Below are 17,898 nucleotides of genomic sequence, written 5' to 3' on the forward strand. Positions count from 1 at the left end.
GTCTGTGCTTCATCCTGAGAAGCAGCCTGTGTGGGGCTTCACAGCATGGGTGCTGGACCCACACCCCACCCTATTACTGACCAGCTGGGTGGCTTTGGGCAAGTTACCAGACCTTCTGTGCTCAGTCTCCCCATCTGTAGGGGTGGCCCTGATAATAGCCAGGGCTGTTGCCAGGACAACTAGGAACAGCCCGGGAAATGGGCCCAGAAGCACCTCAGAACCCTTGGGGCAGCAGCCTCTTTGCCTGAAAGGCTCCCACTGGCCCTGCAGTGAGCCCCCTGTGCCAGCTGTGGCTGGGTGCCCGCTGGGGACACTGTGCCTCCAGAAGGAGGCTGTGCATCCTGTGGCCTGGGGGCCAGGCTCTGCTGTCTGAGCCTCCAGAGAGGAAGAGGGGGAAAGAGTCCTCAGCCTCCAGGCCTGGCCAGGAGCTGAGAGCAAGCTCTGACCCACAGAGAGGTTAATCCATCTAAATTAATTCATTCGTCCAGGTTAGAGGTGAGAGGACACTGTTCCTTTAGATGAGAGCCATGGTGTCTACTTTGTCATGGTCTCTGCCACTCCCTATTGCCCCTACCTGACCATCTCCCTCCTACACATCACCTGCCTGGCTCCTATAAGCATTTCAGTTCTGTAGGGAGCTGGCTTAAAGGAGAAGTTAGAGAAGATGTTAACTACTAGAGAAATGTGAAGATTGACTAGGAGCTGCAAGTTATCACCTGGGTCTGTGGTCCGGAAACTACGGCTTGTGAGCCACTTGCGGCTCTTAGACCCTTGAGTGTGGCTCTTCCACAAAATACCACGTGGGGGCGCTCATACAGGGTGATTGAAACTTAGTGGCCCATGCCCAGAAGTCGGTTTTCAGCCTGGGCGCGTCTATTTTGAAGAAGTACTGTTGATATTTGGCTCTGTTGTCTAATGAGTTTGCTGACCACTGTACTAGGTTAATGCAGGTTAAGAGCACATCAGATAAAAGGCACCCTGGAGGTTAGCTTAAAAGTCATGAAGAAACCAATGTGGAATTTTGTTCAGAGAGACCAAGAGGGAAGGGGGTGTTAGAGACACCTACTATGTGCCAATCTCTTCCCCAGATTTTTTCTCACTAAATCGTTGATCTTACGCAGAAGGTCAGATGTACCCCTATGTTACAGATGAGGAAACTGAGGCAAAAGAGGTGACATGAGCTTCCTGAGGTCACCCAGGAAACGAGCAGCAGAATTAGGCTACAAATCTAGACAATGCCTGGCTCTAAAATGATGCAAGCCTCACCATAACCATTGTCCTTTCAAGTGGCCCGGGAAGGGATTTGACAAAACGGGCTCTATGGGGCCGAGGAGGAGTGCAGACACCTCACTAGGGCCTCGGAGGTTGCCAGGGCCTGGGGAGGGACTGGGGAGCAGGAGCAGGAGAGGATACAGAGCATCCAGGTGCTACCTGAGGTGGCTGGGAGGACAAAGGTCATGGTCACACTGTTCTGTGGAGGGGTGGGCAGGAGGATGCCTTCTTCTTGGCCTTCTCAGGGAGCAGAAGGTTTATCCTTTAGAATAGGCTGCTGGCCTCTTTGGTCCCTTGGGTTTCTGAGTTTTCAACCAGGGTCCTGGGTCTTTCCTAAGAGCCTGGCCTGTGGTCCAGCAGCCCCTCTCTCTACCCTGGTTTCTTCCCCTCTCGGGGTCATGTTCATGCTACTTCCTCCTCTTGAAAGCTGCTCCTTCCCCTTAAGAGAGGTCAGCTCTGGGGCACATCGTCTCAGAGCCTGGTGGTCTCCTTATCAGTCTCAGAATGAATGTGTAACTCCCCGGATCCAAGTCCGCTTCCTCACAGGTGGGAAGTTCCATGAGACTGAGAGTCCATATGCCCAATTTACCGCTGAATCCGGCCCCTGGCATGTTGCTCGACACACCAGGCCGACCACTAGCAAGTGCCAGAGGGATTAACAGAAGGAGCAGGACCCTAACTGACTGCCTTCTTCTCCCTGCAGGTCGTCCCCTTCTCTAGGGCCATACCAGAGGGCCTCCAGTATGGACATCAGGTCACTGTCAAAGGGATGTTTCTTCCGTCCTGTGGAAGCAGGTACCTGGAAGTGTTGTTTCTCTCCAGCCTTGACCCTTAGAGAAATGTCAACTGTCTGCTCAGGGTGGTTCACCTGACACTCTCCAAGCTGCCTGTGCCTGGCTCAGGGGATGCTGGATGTGTAGGGCCTGGCCCTGCCAACACTGCATGGAACCCCTGCCCTCTGCCAGGAGAATCTGGACACCATGAACAGAGATTCCCCATAGACACAGGGAGCTCCTAGTCTAAGGCCAGCCCTGGGGCAGATCATAGGCAAGGATTGAATTTTGCTCAGGAAGACCCAGAGATGCAAAAATGATGCCTCCTTTATTTCCCATAACGGCCTTCATTCATGTCGAAGCCCTCATTTGACTGATGTGGAAATCTTTTTTATCTCTATATTTTTTTAATTTAAAATCTTGATTGTTTAAAGTGTTACACATGTCTCCTTCCCCCCCCCCCAATGACCTTTCCCTAGTCGCCCCCAACCCCCTGCACATGCCCTCACCCCCCTACTGTCTGTGTCCATTGGTTATGCTTAAAAGTGCACATGCCAGTCCTTTGGTTGATCTCTTCCTCCCACTTCCTCCCCTGTGTTCCCTCTGAGGTTTGATGGTCTATTTGATGCTTCTATGTCTCTGGATCTATTTTTGCTCATCAATGTATGTTGTTCATTATATTCCACAAATGAGTGAGACCATGTGATATTTATCTTTCTCCGACTGGCTTTTTGCTTAGCATAATGCTCTCCAGGTCCATCCATGCTGTTGCCAATGGTAAGAGTTCTTTATTTTTACAGCAGTGTAGTATTCCATTGTGTAGATGTACACCGTTTTCTAATCCACTAATCTGCTAATAGGCACTTAGGCTGTTTCCAAGTCTTAGCTATTGTAAATTGTGCTGCTATGAACATAGGGGTGCATATATCCTTTCTGATTGGTGCTTCTAGTTTCTTGGGATATATTCCTAGAAGTGGATCACTGGGTCAAATGGGAGTTCCATTTTTAATGTTTTGAGGAAACTCCATACTGTTTTCCACAGTGGCTGCACCAGTCTGCATTCCCACCAGCAGTGCACGAGGGTTCCTTTTTCTCCACATCCTCACCAGCACTTGTTTTGTTGATAGCCATTCTGACAGGTGTGAGATGGTACCTCATTGTTTTGATTTGCATCTTCCTGATGATTAGTGACTTTGAGCATGTTTTCATATGTCTCTTGGCCTTCTGTACTAGTATGTCCACTTTCAAAAAGTGTCTATTTAGGTCCTTTGCCCATTTATTGTTTATCTTCCTTTTGTTAGTTGTGTGAGTTCCCTATAAATTTTGGAGATTAAACCCTTATCGGATATAACATTGGCAAATATGTTCTCCCATGCAGTGGGCTCTCTTGTTGTTTTCCTGATGATTTCTTTTGCTGTACAGAAGCTTTTTATTTTGATGTAGTCCCATTTGTTTATTAAAATATCTTTTTGTTGAGAGTATTACAGATGTTCCTCTTTTCCCCCCTCTATTACCACCCTCCATCCAGTTCCCACCCTGCCCCAAACCTTCACCACGCTATTATTTCTGTTCATAGTTAATGCATATATGCATATAAGTTCTTTAGCTAATCTCTTCCTGATCCTTCTCTGAGATTGACCAGTCCGTTTCATGTGTCCATGCCTCTGATTCTATTTTATTCATCAGTTTATTTTGTTCATCAGATTTCTTTTTATTTATTTTGATTTTTAGATTTAATATTTGGTAGATATGTATTTATTGCCATTTCATGTTTCATATTAATTTTTATCTTTTTCTTCTTAAAGAATACCCTTCAACATTTCATGAAATACTGGTTTGTTGGTGATGAACTCCTTTAGCTTTGTCTTGTCTGTGAAGCTCTTATTCTGATCTTCAATTCTAAATCATAGCTTTGCTGGGTAAAGTAATCTTGGTTGTATTCAAAATATTTAAATTTGCCATCAAATATAATTTTTAAAAAATATATTTGTGTTGATTTTGGGGGGGAAGGGAGAAAAGAGAGATAGATAGAAACATCAACGATGAGAAAATCATTGATCTGCTGCCTCCTGCATGCCCCCTACCGAGGACTGAGCCCACAACCCAGGCAAGTGCCTTCAGTCTCCAGGCCAATGCTTTATCCACTGAGCCAAACACCCTAGAGCTCGAATGTAATTTGATCTCTTTCTGTTTCAAGTTCCTTCCTGGAAAATCCTAAGTCATTTCAAAATACAAACATCTCAGCACTGTTTCCCACCCAAGAGGGGACTTTGGGGAACATGGAAGAGATTGTACAACTCCCCAGATGTACAAGAGCCCTGTAATACTCCAGCAGCCCTGGCTGCCCTCTGCTGAGGCCCAGGTGGTGTGGAGGTGTAGGGCTCTTGCCTGATTTGGGTGGGGCTCTGCAGGAATTGAATAGAATGTCTATCTAGGGCCACCTCTGGGCTTGGTTCAGAGCCTGGCCCTGTGGGGGATGCAGAAGACACATAGGCGGGTGGGGGGCTTCCCTGAGTGCTTTGCATTAGTTGGGGACACCAGAATGACTCCAAGAAGCAGGCTATGAACCATGCTCCTGCTGAGTTCAGGGAAGGCTTGGAGTAGACAGTGACTCCTTGGATTGGGACTGGTTTTAGGACATGTGCCTGGGAAAGGGCAGAACAAACATGTATTGTGCCCCTTTCATGAGCCTGGCTCCTGGGAAGGTTCTTTTGTTCTAATTCCTCACCTTAGAGCCATAGCGATCCCCAAAGGAAGTTTTGAAGGCGAAAGCTTCCTTCTAAGGAAGGAAGGAAATTTACTGTTGTGGAGGCTTCCTGAACACCTCCTTAATCATCCCCAATGGAAGGGAGTCAGCTCTGCCCTGGGTGCGTTGACACCAGGGTAGTGTGTTTCAGGGTCACCCCAATAACTAACATATGAGCAGGGGTCAGGGTGGGAAACACACCAACCTCCGATGAGGGACAGACACACATACCGGAAGTTCTGCCTGGGGAGCCAATATTCATTCCATGCCTCCCCTGCTAGACACCGTCTTTGTAGGTAAAGTCCATCAATGTCACATCTTCTCTCCGTTTGTTCTCTTCCTTCCCAACTGAGCAGCCGTGGGCTGGCCTCTAACCAGTGCCCATTGGGCATGAGAGGTTCTTGCTTCTGGGCATGTTCCTGGATTTGCATCTTCATGCAAATGTGCAATCAGTTTCTGAGCCCTATGCTTCCTGAGGCTCGAGTCCACATTGTTCTTTACCTAGTTCCTGCTTATTTCTGGAAAGTCACGCTGGAAAGGGCAAAATGCAGTAATTACACAAAACACACTAAGTGCAAATTAGGTAAACACAAAGGAAGGCAGCACAGTGGGATGGGTGCAACCTGCCACCCAGGTTGTATGCAAGTTCCCAGACACACATGGAAGTCAGAGGCCCCGGGCCCTCCTGCCCCAACCTTTCTCAATAAAACAGAACGCTGTCTGATTTCCGTCCGCCTAGGTTTGCTGTGAACTTTCAGACGGGCTTGAGTGACAATGACATTGCTTTCCACTTCAACCCTCGGTTTGAAGAGGGCGGGTATGTGGTCTGTAACACCAAGCAGAAAAAATGGTCTAAGAAGGAAGAGAGGATGATGATAAATCCCTTCCAGATGGGAATTCCTTTTGAGATCAGCTTCCTGGTGGAGAACTCTGGATTCCAGGTGAGCAGGATTCTCCTCCCTCCCTCCTGCTACCTGTCCCCCTGCCCTATCAGGCCTGGAGAAAGGCCTGTAAATAATTACCCAGGCAATGCCATTATACAGATAAGAGGAGCTTACACACCCTCACCTGCAGCTGCAGAGCACCTGTTGCTTCTGTTACTAGGAAATAAGAGCTAGGTAAGTCCCCACTTGCTCTTTGGCCTCGGGTTCCAGGTGACTTCCATCCTTTGCTGCAGCCTTGCCCACTCCAGGTCCTTGACAGCATTTCTTTTAGTGATGCTGTGGCAGCCCTTCTGCAGGCCCAGGGGTAGCTCAGGGCTGCATGGTGTGGTCATTGCTCCTGCAGGCAGAGCAGTGCTGCTGGGCCGGGGGAGAGGGATGGCTGTGTCTGTGCTTCTCTGTGTGAACGGGATGCTCCCAGACCTCAGTGTGCACCCTGAGGTGCCCTCTCCTCTGCTCCCATGAGCACTTTATGGGCATTTAAATGCGCATATTGAAATGGCATCCCAGGTGAGCTGAGAAAGACAAACCTAGAGCAATAAACAAGCAAGAACTCAGAAGCCAAACTAGAGCCAAGTGGTGGCCTGGTTTGGCTGCACTTTGGATCACACGTGTGTTCCTGTACCTGGAGCAGCTCTGAAGGCTGGGCCCCACCTACAGGGGATGGAGGTGAAAACCAGACAGGCCTTAATTTGTAGAAGCAGGGGTCCTACTGCTCAGGTGTGCTCCCCGCCCTGTTCTGGGACCCTCTCCTGGACTATGTACTCCTGTTGACAGGTGAAGGTGAATGGAAAGGACTTTACGAAGTACACACACCGCGTGCCCTTCCACCGCGTGGACACCATCTCCTTTACCGGTGGTGTGGAGGTGACACAGATCAGCATCGAGGTTAGATTGTCCATCTGGCACTTGTCCCAACGTCTGGGTGCAGGGGCAACACTAGCTATGCCTAGGCTTGTTCCAGCCAACCTCTCACTCAGGTGACTCTAGGGACACTCTAGGGACACACCTTTGGCTCCCCCAGTGTCACTGTCTCTGTCCAGAGCACCTGCCTCAGCCTGACTCCCTCCCCTCTTATCTGTCACTCTCTACTCCCAGCCTTGTTAGGAGGCCATGTGGTCCCAGAAAGAACCAGCTTGGGAATCACACCAAATCTAGCTCAGATCCCAGCTCTGCATTGTCATCAGCTGTGGGATCTCAGACAGTGAGTCTGCCTCTCCCAGCCTCAGTTTCCTCATCTGTGCAAGGGGCATAGTCACAGCCTCCCCAGGAGGTATGTGTGGGCTCAATGAGGCGATAGGTGTCAGAGGTCACGTAATGGCCCCCTTGGGCCCACACCAGGGTCTATTGGATCCTCTCTGTGTTTTCCCATTTTTGAATGTGTTGCCAACATCTCCAAGGTCAGGGGCAGGTTTGCATTGTGGAGCTGATGCTGGTGATGGCTGCACAACAGTGTGAAGGCACTGAATGCCCCTCCACTGTCCTCATGAAAATGGTGAAGGTGGTAAATTTTATGTGTATTTTACCAAAAATTTTCAAGGTCAGGTGATATCACATGGAAATCTGAATGTCTGGCTTTTTGTGAAAACTGGGAAGATTGGGGTATGCCTGGCCCACATTCCCACAGGGCCCCAGGCACCTGGAGTGTAGATGTTATTTTCACTTCGGTATTTGAGTGTGCTTCTGAGATGGGAAAGGCACACTGTATGCTTGCAACAAATATGAGCTCCTCTCTCTTTGTTCCCATTTCTTACTCTCTCCCTCTCTCCTACTCTGTCCATACCTGCCTGGCCCCTGCCTTTCTACTCTTCCTGGACTATTTAAAGCTTCTCTTCACCCCATGACGCCTTTTGTTTTAACAGGACGCCCGTGCCGTCTGTCTCCAGAGGATGATCTCTGAGGTGCAGTCCTACCCCAGTGCCTGTGACTCACCTGAGTCCAAAGAGTGGAAACCAAAAGTGAGTTGAACATGGACACCTGGGAGCTGAGCAGTCAGCAGGAAGGACAGGGGTCTGAGAGAGGCTACTTCCAGCCAGCAGGCAGCCAGGGCTTCTAAGCCCCATCATGCCCACCCACGGTTCCCTATCTCCATCCACCAGGCACCCAGGGCAGGACCTGTGAGGCATCCTTGGTTCTCCCCTCCCTTCATTAATGACCCTCCAGGGCACCAATGCCTCTCCTTCCTGAAGCCACTGCCATGGTCCAGGCCACCCTCCCCTAACCCCTAAACACCCTCACACCCACCCACTGCCACATTAACCTTCACATAACCAAATCTTATCTCATCCTCCTCATGCTTAAATCTCTAAAAGGATCCAGGCTCAAATAAAGCTCCAACTCCCCAGCTGGATGTGCAAAATTCTCCCCAGTCTTGCCCAGCCCACCTCCCGGCCTCCCTCCTCAGCCACGAAGACCCTCCTTCAGCCTCCACTGCTCACTCCAGGCTCCTTCTGGCCACCACGCTTTTGCATCTGCTGTCCTGTTGCAAAATTATCCTTTGCCACCTCACCCAGCCAGCCCCTAACTGCCCTTAAATGCCCTGCTTCAATGTGGCTCCTCAGGGCATCTTCCCTGCCTGGCAGGTTGCTGGATGCCCCAGCCCCTCATGACCTGATGGACTTTTTAGGGCTCTGTGCACGCCAGGCACCATGTCCAGTTGTAACTGTACTTACATGTCTGTCTCTGTCACTCCACTCCCTCTTTCCCCAAACCATAAGCTTGGAATAGTGACTTGTCCCTTTCTGTATCCTCAGCACTTTGCAGGGAATAGAACAGAGGCCAAACCCAAGCTGGGAGCCAGATTTTGCCAAACACCACCGAGTCCCTGGCTGATGCCTTCCTGGTTCCCCCTGAGAGAAGGAAACATGGTTCACTCCCTTCAGCAGCCTTCCCCGGGGGACATGTGTGTCCTTCACTCACTGCCATGCCCTTGACCCTTAGCCCCTCCTCAAGGGCTTTGTCATCCAGGTGCCCAAACATTATTACCCAAAATCTCATGAAACTCTCCAGAAGAAAATACAGAGACAGTAAGGCTGGCTGTGCTCAGGCCTCCACTAAAGAGCCGGCACTAAGATGAGAAACGCACTCAGAGGCCCACAGCAAATATGAGCTCCTCTCTCTTTGGCCCTCATCTCTGTTATTTTCTCCCTCTTGCCTACTTTGTCTGTCCCTGCCCGGCTGGCTTCCTCCCTCATGTCCGGGCCCCTGCCTTTCCATTCTTCCTTGGCTCATTAAAGCTTCTCTTCACCCCATAGCACCTTTTGTTTTAACACTACGGTGTCGGGTGAATTTCCCGCCAAAATATAAGATGGCGCGGGCAATTATTTAGGTTTCCCGCGCAAAATCAGAGTTAGTTTAACGGGACACTGGTGATGTCCCTGTGGTGCAAAAGGGTCAGACTACTTGTGACCTACTGGAGCCCAAGGAGCAGAAAGCAAAAGTGAGTTAAATGTGGAGAACCTTGGAGGCTGAGCAGTCGGCAGGAAGGACAGAAGGTCTGAGAGAGAGGCTAGTTGCAGCGAAAAGACAGTGACGGCCTACAGGCCCCTGCATGCCCACCCAAGGTTCCCTATCTCCATCCACCAGGCACCCAGGTGCCACAACATTTTTCAGGAAGGATTCAGGATCTGGTGAAGGGGCCACACATAAATGGTTAGACTAGACAAGAAATATAAATTTAGAATGCATGGTGGAACGAGGCAGAAACCTACTCTCTATTGGAGTGGCTCTCTGAATCTCCAGACCCAAAGCTTTTTACTAGAATATACTTTTGCAATTTAGCAAAGCAAACAGACAGCAATGGTAAGGTTTGATAAACAAAAGGATTATGTGCTTAGAGGATTGCCTTCAGCCATTCAGCCAACAGCAGGTAATAATATACTGATTCTCAGCCCTTGCTGAATATCAAAGTCCATCAGCCTTCTGATGGACTTCTGGCATTTATATGTTAACTACTTTTGGAGCTCCAGTGGCTCAATCCGTTAGCGTGCTGTACTTATATGTTAACTACTTTTTGGCCTTGCCTCCAGCATCCAGGCCCTTGATCTGGGAGGTATACTTCATTCTTCCCTCCCCCCCTTAATATCCCTCCAGTGCACCAATGCCTCTTCTTCCTGAAGCCACTGCCTTGGATTAGACCACCTGACTCCTCACTCCTCACCCCCTCACACCACCCACTGCCAGAGACGTTTCCAAAAGCAAATCTAATGGCATCTACTCCCTCCTTAAAAACCCTAAAGGCCCCGGGCTCAATAGAGCTCCAGTCCCTCAGCTGGAGGAACAGAATCCTCCCTAGTCTTGCCCAGTCCACCTGCTGGCCTCCCACCTCACCCACCAAGACCTTCCATCAGCCTCCACTGCTCACTCCAGGCTTCTTCTGGCCACCACACTTTTGCATCTGCTGTCCTGGTGCTGAAAAGACCCTTTGCTACATCACCCCAGCCCTGAAATGCTCTGCTTCAATGTGGCTCCCTGCCTGGCAGGATGCTGGATGCCCCACCCCCTCCCTGTTTCAATGGACATTTCATAACTCTATGCACACCAGGCACCATGTCCTGTTGTAACTGTATTTACATGTCTGTCTCCGTCAATCCACCTGTCCTTGCCCAAACCTGTGAACTTGGTATTGTGACTTGTTCCTCTGTGTATCGCCAGCACTTTGCATAGTGCCTGGAGTGCAGTAGGGACTGGGTCAATGAATGAGGGATGTGGTTTGCACAGTCAGTAGAAGGGGAGACCAGTCAGGGCAAGAAGACCAGTCTGTTGGGTGGGAGGGGCCTCGGGCAGGAAAAGGAGCAGGGCCTGGCCCTTCCTTGGCCACTTGAGCAGTGGGGGCAAGGCCAAGGGCGTCTCCCTACCCAGCTTCCTGTGGCCCATCACGGTGCATGGTGGGCCCCTGCCACCTGCCACACTGATTTTAGGATGGAGGAGCTCCAGGGAGCCTTTGCAGGGCAGCCTGACTTTGGCCCTGGCCTTGGGAGGACGGGGTATGCTGATACAACCAGACACAATGGGTACCATTTTGTATTTGATCGCTTGCTACCTGGACAGGCTTGGGCAAGGTGCTTAAGCTCGCTGAGCCTGTTCTCTCACTTAGCAGAACTGAAGCTAAGGATGCCTCCCTCATAAAGCACTGAAGCCAGAGCCTGGCACACAGTAGGCCTCACTAAGTACTAGTTTTCACCGCCCTGGTGAAATCAGACACGGCAAGTAATGGCTTTGCCTCTGGGAGCTGAGGTGAGCTGTATGTTCTATGTCAGACTCATCCTTCTCGCTCTCTAGAGGAGCCGGCGGGATGTGCCCTCTCCTCCACCCGCCCCCTCCCTGTTCTTAACCATAGTGACCTGGGATGGTGGGTGAGCATCTGGGCACCACGGGCTCAGGGAGGCTTGCTTGGGAGCAGGAAGGAAGGAAGCGTGAGTCTGGGGCGCATTTCTTACCACTGTTTCGGCTGTCATCTCCCCGTCAAGTGGCACCAGTATTAACCAGCATTTTTATTTTTTGTCCCCTTCAGCCTCCAAGTTACTGGCAGGCCATCGTGGCTCCCATTGTAAGTCTCTTGCTCTCTCTTGGGAAGCTCTTCACTGTGGTTCTTCCTGTGGGTTAAAAGGAGGAGGCAGGGCCAGGCATCAGGCCTCTGCCACAGGGCGACTGGCGCAGCTGAGGCCAGACCCCTGGGCCACCCTTCTGACCGTGGTTGGAGGGAAGTGTTTGGGGGAGTAGGGGTGGTTGGCTGGGCTGATGGATTGGAAACAAGCTGAATTGCCCAAGCTCCTGCCATTCTGTGGACACACTACCCGTAATTACTTCCTCCTTCAAAGTGAAACTATGCTGGAGAAATTCCCCTGAGAAGGAAGATGGGTCAAAGGCCACAAATGAAGCCACATTCCTCTCCAGAGGGAACTTCTGCCCCTACCTCACCCCCTTAAGAGGAGAAACACCTCTACCCTGCAATGTTCAGAGTCTGGTCTGGGCTACTGAGAGGGTTCCCCACTGGCAGCTGCTGGGAGGGTGTGTGTTAAGTGGTGCCCTCTGGTGGCAGATGGCAGTCTTCAGGCTGGTGAGAGCAGGTTTCTAACCATTTCTTTCTTCCAGATGCAAAATATCATCCCTGGACTCAAGTGCCTTGTAAGTCTGCAAGCTCCAGTCAGTGCACAACCTGGCTCCCTCCTGCTGGTACAAGTCAGCTGGGAGCCCTGGAGTTAGTGGAGCTGCCTGTGCAGGGGCTTAGGGCAGGTGGCCATGATGGGGTCTGGGATGATGGCAGGAAGTTGCACCAAGGCTGACAGGAGAGGGAAGGCGAATGGGAGAATCCAGGGGTGGAAGCCTCACACTGGAACATCCCCTTTAGAGTGCGTGGGGGCCTGGGTGCAGGCGCAATCCCACACTGAATTCCTGGTCTCTTTTCAACAGAATCCTTAATCCAGAATCCATGACGTACTCCATCCCCCCTGGGGGTCACCATCTTGAAACAGCAAAAGCCAACTCCTTCCTTTGAATTAGCCAATCAAGAAAGACTGTGCACCTGAGCTCCAATCAAGAGCAAGGCATAGGTCACGTGCATCAGGGATTATAAAGCCAAGCAGACCCCCTGCTCCTGTGTGAGGACTTCCAGACCATGTGTGTGCACCCTTCTGGGTAGAAGTAAAGATGTTTGCCTTGCTGCCTGGCTCCCGAGTATGTTTTGTATTGGGACCTCTGAATTGGGGGCTTTGCCTTCTGAATTGGGGACTTTGCCTTCTTTCTAACAGGTATAAATACTAATACAGTAGAAGCTCGGTTCTCAAACTTAAATCATTCTGGAAGGCTGTTGGAATAGCGATTTATTAAAAAACCAAATCCATTTTCCCATTAGACACAATGTAAATTGAACTAATTCATTCCAGGTCCACAAGGATTCCCTGTTTTACCCTTTCTTTTATACAGTACATGTCTAATGTACTGTGTAGTCTATGAACTCACACCTCTTTGCTTCAATGTACCTAACCTCCCCTAATCACGTTCAGCACTTGTTTCCGGGTGTCTCAGGAAGTCAGCATGCTGCATCTGCACTTCTCACTGGGCACTGCCTCAGAGAGGCTGTCACTGACTGACTGCTTCTCATTGATCCAAATCAGCAAAAGTTTCTACTCTTCAATGACCTGTCATCATGGTTTTTTTCACAGGCTCAGCAACATTAGCTCTCTTGATGGCCTCTTTATGTTTTAAAATACTCCTAATCATCCATTTCACCAGCTAGGAAAGAAAAAAAACCCACAAAAATATTCATAGCATGATTTCTTGAGAGGTTAACAACAGGAGGGTTAGGGGGAAACTGAATCTCATTCTCTCCTTTGATTGTGACCTAAGAGATGCTTTTTGTCATGCTGAGGTCTCAGCATGAAAGGGTTGTCAGGTGGAGAACCAAATCCTGTTCAACAGGAAGAGACTTTTTCCATGAACATCTTGGTAGAGAAGTGAATTGTCTGAGATGGAAGAGCTCTGAGACCTCTGAGAAGGTCTGATTGTATTGCATTGTTTCATCTACACCCAAGGCCTGATGAACCACATCTGTCTCCCTACAGTCACCAGGGGATCTCGTGTTAGAAATGCTCTTAAGTGTCTTGGGGATTAAACACACGCTCGAATATGGATTGACAAGGCACTGTACTTCTGCAGAAGGGTGCAATGCCCCAGCAAGAATATGGTGGGCAAGCACAAAGAACGGGCAGTCCGTCTACTTTGATCCCTGAAGTGTTACTGCACTGTACCCTGACTGGCTTGAGGGCATGGTTTCACAATCTATCAGGAATGTCTAACTTGAGGAGGGCAGCGTGAGTTACAAGTGGGGGCTGTTTCAAATGCCTGCCCGGAAATGGGGCAAAACTATGTCTTGTCTCCTACAGGAATGTCTGTGGTTTTAACTACAAATATTTTTGTTAGACTTTAACTGTCTTCCAGGAAATGGGGGAGAGCTATGCCTTTGTCTTTTCCAGGAAGGGAGCCCTCGGTGGATTTGAGTACAAAATAAAGGGTTATAAAAAAAGAAATGGAGTTAATATCTAAACTATAGCTTTGATAGGAAAAACTTCCTAATTCTTACATCTCTGTCCCCTCATCCCCGAGTGTCGGGCTCTCTCACATTCTCCAGGACGTTGGGGTCCAAAGCCAGACTTTGCTCCTCTGACCCCGGCTTTCTGATTTTGGCCCCTCTCTTTAGGGGGACACATTCCTGACGGTGTCATTATCACTGAGGAAGCTAAGGCCAGGGAGCTAGTCCTATGGCTGGGAGGCCCGAGATGGTAGATTTCATTAATTTACCTCTCCTCCTGCCTGTCACCCTGTGCTGTGCTCTCCACATGGACAGAGAGCCTCCCCTTCGCACAGGAAGGGGGTGCCCTGGGGCCTCCCAGGGGCAGTGTCCTCTCCCCAGTGAGGACTTTCTGGAGCCAATAAAACCCCTGGAAAATTCAGCCTGGTACCTTGCTTACAGAGTTCCCCACAGCCATGCCAGGGGAGTGAGGAAGGCCCAGGAACCTCGATATATTTGGGGAACTTTGAGAATTCACCCAAATCTGTAGGTATCTCAGGTGAGGTCTGATGGCACGTCATTGGTTGGGCTTCCTGGCCTCAAGAATCTTCTGAACAGCCCCATCTGAGATTCAGCAGAGATTCAACAGATAAGGAACATAAAGAGTTAAAGGAGAGCCCATAACCTTCTCTTTTGTCTGTTCACATAACATGGCTGTAGCAGAGATTGACCTCATACAGCCGGGGAGGGAGGGAGCCCTTTTGCCACTGAGTCTAGTTGCTGCCTATAATGCCCTATAGGTCTGTGGTGATCTCCATGTTTCTGAGTCAGAACTCCTGAAGCATTTCCATTACTTTCATATGTGAAAGGGAAGAAGGGAGGTGTATAGCCCAGATGCCCCAGAGCAGGAGCTTCAGAAAGTACTACCTTGAGAGCTTCTTTAGCTTATTTCCCTGCAGGGCTCCATTGGATTGGAGCAGGTTGGTCTCACTTGAATAGGCTGGGCCAGCGGTTCTCAGCCTGTGGGTCGTGACCCCTTTGGGGGTCGAAACCTTTCACAGGAGTCGCCTAAGACCATCGGAAAACACATATATAATTACATATTGTTTTTGTGATTAATCACTATGCTTTAATTATGTTCAATTTGTAACAATGAAATTGGGGGTCACCACAACATGAGCAACTGTATTAAAGGGTCATGGCATTAGGAAGGTTGAGAACCACTGGTCTAGTCCCTGCCCTTTCCTCCATTATCTGGTCTTGTAAGATTTATTTACCTAAGTACTCCCATTTTACAGAGGCCACAAACCATAAACAAATACACAACCCCTAGAGGGGGTTATCAGTGCTGGTGCCAGGCCAGGTTTTTAGGTGTGGTCTCATGGCGCCCATCCCAACACACGGGGCTTTTTGCAAAGCCCACGAAAGGTCCGGAAGTGAAATCCGTATCTGGGGGACAAAGAAACCAAAAGGATTTAAAGGGAAAGCTTCCTCCATATTGGTTTGCTCAGGATTTGGAGAGACACAGTCTCCCCTGAGTTACTGTACTAGTACATACGATACATCTGAGAATGAATGTTTTTTTCCTATGTCTCCAAGTCTCCTGTGTACTTTTCGGTCACCTGGTAAATTCTGTAACATGACCACCAACCAGGTCAAGTTCCAGCAAACTTCTGCAAGGACAGAAAAAAAGCCTCTCTTTTTCTTTGCTGTGGCCTTCCACGTTTATGAGAAACACCTGGTAATTAAACCCCAAGATTGTTGGCTCCTCTGTTCAACCTGTGGGACAAGATAAGCTACTCTCAAGATACATTCTTGCATCCTCGTCCTACCTGCTGTTTCCACAATTCAGGGATAATTCACAAGGAGTCTCTAGTTCAGCAGTGGGCAAACTACGGCCCGCGGGCCGGATCCTGCCCGTTTGAAATGAATAAAACTAAAAAAAAAAAAAGACCGTACCCTTTTATGTAATGATGTTTACTTTGAATTTATATTAGTTCACACAAACACTCCATCCATGCTTTTGTTCCGGCCCTCCGGTCCAGTTTAAGAACCCATTGTGGCCCTCGAGTCAAAAAGTTTGCCCACCCCTGCTCTAGTTAGTAGAAAGCTCTCAACCCTCCTCCCCTTTCAGAGAAGCCTCTTTTGAACTCTATAACATATGCTCTAAGCGTGATAAGTCACCTCTTTGGGACATCTGATGGACTGTCTTCTGGAAAACAAACAAACTGACTTTTTAAGACCACCCCCCTGGTATCTGCTCAACTTCAACACAATCTGCCCCCGCCACCTTGATTGTTGCTTAGCAACTGCAATTGCTTGCCCTTTAAAAGCAGAAGCCACTCTTTGTTCCCTGCCCTGTATTGACTAGCAATACCTGGCCCTCTCCTCCCTTGGAAAGTGAAATAAATGTCCTCACTGCATCTGTTCCCTTAGTTGTGAATTCTTTCATAGCCCGAATCATCAGCCAAACCTAACAATTTTCAGCTCCCAGAAGACTCCCTCATGCCCTCCCAGGTTCATTGTCCAGTCTGAGGTCACCGAGGGTTCCGGTGTCACAGCTCCTTTTGGTTGCGGGGGCCCTTCCATGGTACCAGCACCATCACTTGTTCCTTCTTTCTCCTGCTGGTGCGCACTTGTGTGGTTTCCTGTTTGGAGCTATGGGAGTGAGGCTGTCGTGAAGGTGTTTTCATCTCTCTTGAGTTGTTCTCCAAAGTTGTGTTATTTCACACTCCAATCTGCAAGGAATGAGAGTTCCACTGGGTCCATGTCCCCATCAGTGATGACACTGTCCCTGGTGTCCCTGCTGCTGGAGAGGATAGCAAAGAATTTCCCTTCCCTGCCCTCCTTTCTGCTCCAACTGTGCTGTCTGCACCTTCAACTGGTTAAATTCTAGTTGACTCAGGGATACAATGGGGATGGAGGGTGGGCCAATGGGACAGGTGACCAGAGTTTACAGGAGCATCTGAAAGAAGTCAGTCTTTGCAAATTCTAGTGCATGTAGACAAGGCTCAAGAAGGAACAGAGGTACAGATCTATGTGTGACCTTGGGCACCTTCTACCAACATGGCACCTATCTGACCTTTAACAGTTCATTCAGGCTTGTCTGATTGCTCATTGGTTTTCTCTCTAGCACATTGCAGGGACCTGCTTGACTTTAGGTAAGTTCATTGTCCCCTCACCTCTACTTTCCAATCTACTCTTTGGACCCAGCCTCTCTTGCTAGTCTCTGTTTAATCATTTCCCTTAACTAGGAGCTGAAGCCAGTTAAAGGCAGTTCATTTAATGTTACCCTGACCTCCATGTCATTTGGAATAGACTTCTCTTCTCTCTGTTTTGTTTTTTTTTTTAAATCTTCACACGAGGATATTTTTTTTCATTGATTTTCAGACCGAGTGAAAAGGAAGGAGGGGGTGTGAGACAGAATTCGATTGGTTGCCTCCCGCACACACCCCAACTGGGGCAGGGGATTGAATCTGCCCTGGAGGTACCTGCCCTTGACTGGGAATGGAACCTGTGACCCTTAGCTCCTTGGCCTGATGCTCCAACCCAGTGATGCCGAACCTTTTGAGCTCGGCGTGTCAGTATTTTGAAAAACCCTAACTTAACTCTGGTGCCGTGTCACATATAGAAATTTTTTGATATTTGCAACCATAGTAAAACAAAGACTTATATTTTTGATATTTACTTTACATGTTGAAATGCCATTTAACAAAGAAAAATCAACGAAAGAAATGAGTACGCGTGTCATAGGTTCGCCATCACTGCTGTAACCACTGAGAAAAAACCGGCCAGGGCTCCTCTCCATATTCTAAAGCACAGAAAGAAAAGGGAGAAAGGAGGAGAGAGGGAAGAGAGAAGAAAGATGTAAATTCACGGAGAGGGAACTCAGAAGCTCCCTGGGTGCCACTATAATGGATATCATAACATCCATGATGAGGTTTTCTATTTGTAACACACCTTTTTCTACATGGTGATGTATTTATAAGAGGAATAGAATTTTAAAGGAGAGAAATATCTTTTTATGAATCACAATGTCCTCATTGATGTCAGGCTGCCACTCGTGAGCCCTGTGACCTTGGTCAGGTCTCTGAGCCTCAGTTTCTCTGTGTGGAAAGTGAGTATAACCTGGCCTTCCAGCACCACCTCCACCCCTCC

At 49.1% G+C, this 17,898-nt stretch overlaps 1 protein-coding gene across 3 annotated transcripts in view; it reads left to right on the forward strand.

The window, feature by feature from the left end:
- The window catches only part of LOC102417740 (galectin-9), a 14,269-nt gene extending 1,875 nt beyond the window's left edge, over nt 1-12,394 (forward strand). Inside the window, exons 2-8 of one of the 3 annotated variants that reach the window (XM_014461545.2) lie at nt 1,976-2,067; nt 5,531-5,732; nt 6,510-6,620; nt 7,595-7,690; nt 11,245-11,280; nt 11,826-11,906; nt 12,144-12,394. In XM_014461545.2, coding sequence (XP_014317031.1) covers nt 1,976-2,067; nt 5,531-5,732; nt 6,510-6,620; nt 7,595-7,690; nt 11,245-11,280; nt 11,826-11,906; nt 12,144-12,152 — 627 coding nt within the window. In that variant the 3' untranslated portion in view covers nt 12,153-12,394. The remainder of the gene's footprint in view (nt 1-1,975; nt 2,068-5,530; nt 5,733-6,509; nt 6,621-7,594; nt 7,691-11,244; nt 11,281-11,825; nt 11,907-12,143) is intronic. The other 2 variants (XM_014461548.2, XM_023759559.1) reach the window with 2 other exon arrangements.
- Nucleotides 12,395-17,898: the final 5,504 nt, after the last annotated feature.

The sequence above is a fragment of the Myotis lucifugus genome, unplaced genomic scaffold, assembly GCF_000147115.1.
Source record: "Myotis lucifugus unplaced genomic scaffold, Myoluc2.0 scaffold_157, whole genome shotgun sequence".
NCBI lineage: Eukaryota > Metazoa > Chordata > Mammalia > Chiroptera > Vespertilionidae > Myotis > Myotis lucifugus.